Source organism: Oncorhynchus keta, chromosome 17 (assembly GCF_023373465.1).
Source record: "Oncorhynchus keta strain PuntledgeMale-10-30-2019 chromosome 17, Oket_V2, whole genome shotgun sequence".
NCBI lineage: Eukaryota > Metazoa > Chordata > Actinopteri > Salmoniformes > Salmonidae > Oncorhynchus > Oncorhynchus keta.
The window spans coordinates 31,168,096-31,171,127 of NC_068437.1; the positions used below are offsets into that span (position 1 = coordinate 31,168,096).

General features: G+C 44.4%; 1 protein-coding gene across 2 annotated transcripts in view; it reads left to right on the forward strand.

The window, feature by feature from the left end:
* Positions 1-3,032, forward strand: part of mapk8ip2 (mitogen-activated protein kinase 8 interacting protein 2) — a 148,989-nt gene that overhangs the window by 142,334 nt on the left and 3,623 nt on the right. For both annotated transcript variants that reach the window (XM_035789568.2, XM_035789569.2), the window contains exons 9-13: positions 268-440; positions 736-845; positions 974-1,096; positions 1,934-2,004; positions 2,112-2,210. In XM_035789568.2, coding sequence (XP_035645461.1) covers positions 268-440; positions 736-845; positions 974-1,096; positions 1,934-2,004; positions 2,112-2,210 — 576 coding nt within the window. The remainder of the gene's footprint in view (positions 1-267; positions 441-735; positions 846-973; positions 1,097-1,933; positions 2,005-2,111; positions 2,211-3,032) is intronic.

The following is a 3,032-nucleotide window of genomic DNA, read 5'->3' on the forward strand; positions in this document are numbered from 1 at the left end:
GGTATCACTCTGTGTGTGTTTGTGCCCCCTGTTCCATTCCTCAGTAACTGAATCATTTTTATCTCCCGAGCCTTTATACGACTATCATCCAGCACTTCCTCTCCCCCTTCTCTCCCTCCCTAAGTGTGTCTCTGCTGTTTTTTCAGCTAACAGCCTCTCCTCGGGGAGACACCTGATACCCAGACAGATGCTGCTTCCTCCTCACTAAAACCCAATAATGTGTGTGTGTGTCTCTACCCTCTGACCTCTGTCTCCTTCCGCGTACAGGTTTATCCCCAGACATGTGGATGAGTTGGAGCTGGATGTGGACGACCCTCTATATGTCGAGGAAGAGGAGGATGACTACTGGTACAGAGGCTACAACATGCGGACGGGAGAGAGGGGGATATTCCCAGCCTTCTACGCCCATGAGGTCATAGGGCAGTCCAAGGAGATAATGGGTGAGTAAAATATTAGGGGGCAGGTAGCCTAGCAGTTAGAGTATTGGGCCAGTAACTGGAAGGCTGACCCTGCAAAACAACACATTTCACAGCACATATCCCATGTATGTTACAATATTTTATATTAATGTCTGGTAGGAGAACAGTTCTACTGGAAAACGTCCTTTCTATACTGAGTATGTCAAGTGTTGACAGTGTTTCATCACTGGAGACACATAACCTGAATGTCAATAAGATAAAATTTGATAAAATGCTTCCCATCTGATGTCACTTCCTGTGTGTGCACTTCCTGTAGGAATGAAGAGGAACCCAGCCTGGATGGACAGTTTCAGTGTTCAGTTCCTGGGTTCTGTGGAGGTGCCCTATCACCAAGGCAATGGCATCCTCTGTGCTGCCATGCAAAAGGTAAACAGGAAATGCATCACTCTGGGTTGGGTGAACCTACAGGTCATAGGGTCCTCAATAGTCTGAATAAGACAGTCTTTAAATAATAAAGTTGATCTGTATTGAACTCTCTCTTACTTCTCTGTCAGATTGCGATAGCGAGGAAGCGGACGGTCCATTTGCGGCCCCCCTCTCTGTGTGAGCTGGAGATCAGTCTACAAGGGGTTAAACTGGTGATGAGCATGGAGGATGAATACGACACTATGGATGAGGTGAGAGATGAAGGGATGAGAGATGGGGAGTAGTGTAAGTAAGGGGTGCAGGGGATGGGCGGGGAGGGTAAGGGATGAGTGCAACAAATGTTATAAAAATGTCAGACACTCTTGAGCGACTAGTGCATTGAAAAGGAGGCTGAAACCACCCCATAGTATGAGCATCTCTCTCTCAATTTCAATTTAAGGGACTTTATTTTAAGGGACATCGGAAACATATGTTTACATTGCCAAAGCAAGTGAAATAGATAATAAACAATAAAAAATTAACAATAAACATTACACTCACAAAAGTTCCAAAAGAATAAAGACATTTCAAATGTCATATTATGTCTATATACAGTATTGTAATGATGTACAAAGGGGGAAATACATATAGGTTGTATTTACAATGGTGTTTGTTCTTCACTGGTTGCCTTTATCTTCTGGCATCAGGTCACAAATCTTGCTGTTGTGATGGCACACTGTGGTATAGGGAGTTTATCAAAATTTGATTTGTTTTTGAATTCTTTGTGGGTCTGTGTATTCTGATGGAAATGTGTCTCTAATATGGTCATACATTTGGCAGGAGCATAGGAAGTGCAGCTCAGTTTCCACCTCATTTTGTGGGCAGTGTGCACATAGCCTGTCTTCTCTTGAGAGCCAGGTCTGCCTTTGGCGGCCTTTCTCAATAGCAAGGCTATGCTCAAGGAGTCTGTACATAGCCAAAGATTTCCTTACGTTTTGGTCAGTCACAGTAGTCAGGTATTCTGCCACTGTATACTCTCTTTTCAGGGGCAAATAGCATTCTAGTTTGCTTTGGTTGGGTGTAATTGTGTTGCTGTCCTCTCTCTCCAGTTTGACAGATGGAGTCACTTCTTCCAGATGAAGAACATCTCTTTCTGTGGATGCCATCCAAAAAACAATTGGTATGAAAATACATGTTGAGGATACATTTCATTAGACGACAAACACCAAGAATATCAACTTGCTTTATTTACATTTCACCTAATTCCCCCTCTCGCTCTCTTCTCAGCTACTTTGGCTTCATCACTAAGCACCCCATGCTGAACAGGTTTGCCTGCCACGTCTTCGTCTCCCAGGAGTCAATGCGGCGTGTGGCTGAGAGTGTTGGGTGAGTCACACACAGTACCTCAGTATCTCCCTCTCACGATTCTCATTCCTTTTTAAGCTCTGCTTGTAAACCTAGGGATAAGGACAGCACTCTCTGGTACTCTTCCTCTCCACAGCATTATTTATTTTATTGAAGTTGTAGCATTGGCTGTTCTCCAGCAGTCTAACAATGCTTTCACACATCTCCCAATCTCTGTCATTACTGCTGATGTGACAAAAAGTGGCATACTGTGGTCGGAATAATAATGGTGGAAACGATAGCCTACCTATTAAGCCATTTAGTTCAGTTGGCACAATGGAGAGGAGAAGAAAGTACATTAAAAAGTAGGGCGAGAACGAGCTGGGGTTTATAATGACCGCAGTTCCTGTCCTGTTAATCTTGTATGAATCAGGCATATCAGGTTTCAATTATTAAAGATGGGACACAGCAGAGCAGGGATGGGCTGGTGACTGAGTCAGTGTACTTTTATTTAACTATGAAAGTCAGTTAAGAACAAATTCTTATTTACATTGACGGCCTACCCCGGCCAAACTCTAACCCGGACGACGCTGGGCCAATTGTGCGCAACACTACGGGACTCCCAATCACGGCCGGTTGTGAAACAGCCTGGAATCGAACCATGGTGTGTAGTGACGCCTCTAGCACTGAGGTGCAGTGCCTTAGACCGCTGCGCCACTCAGGAGCCTAAAATGGGGAATGATGGTATGTAGAAATGTTTACTAAGCTGAGGCTCATCTTGGACTAGAACCATGATGTTAGTCTGGCTGAGACATTATTGCTGGGTGATTTAATAGGACCTCTGTTGTCTGTCTCCCTCTCTAG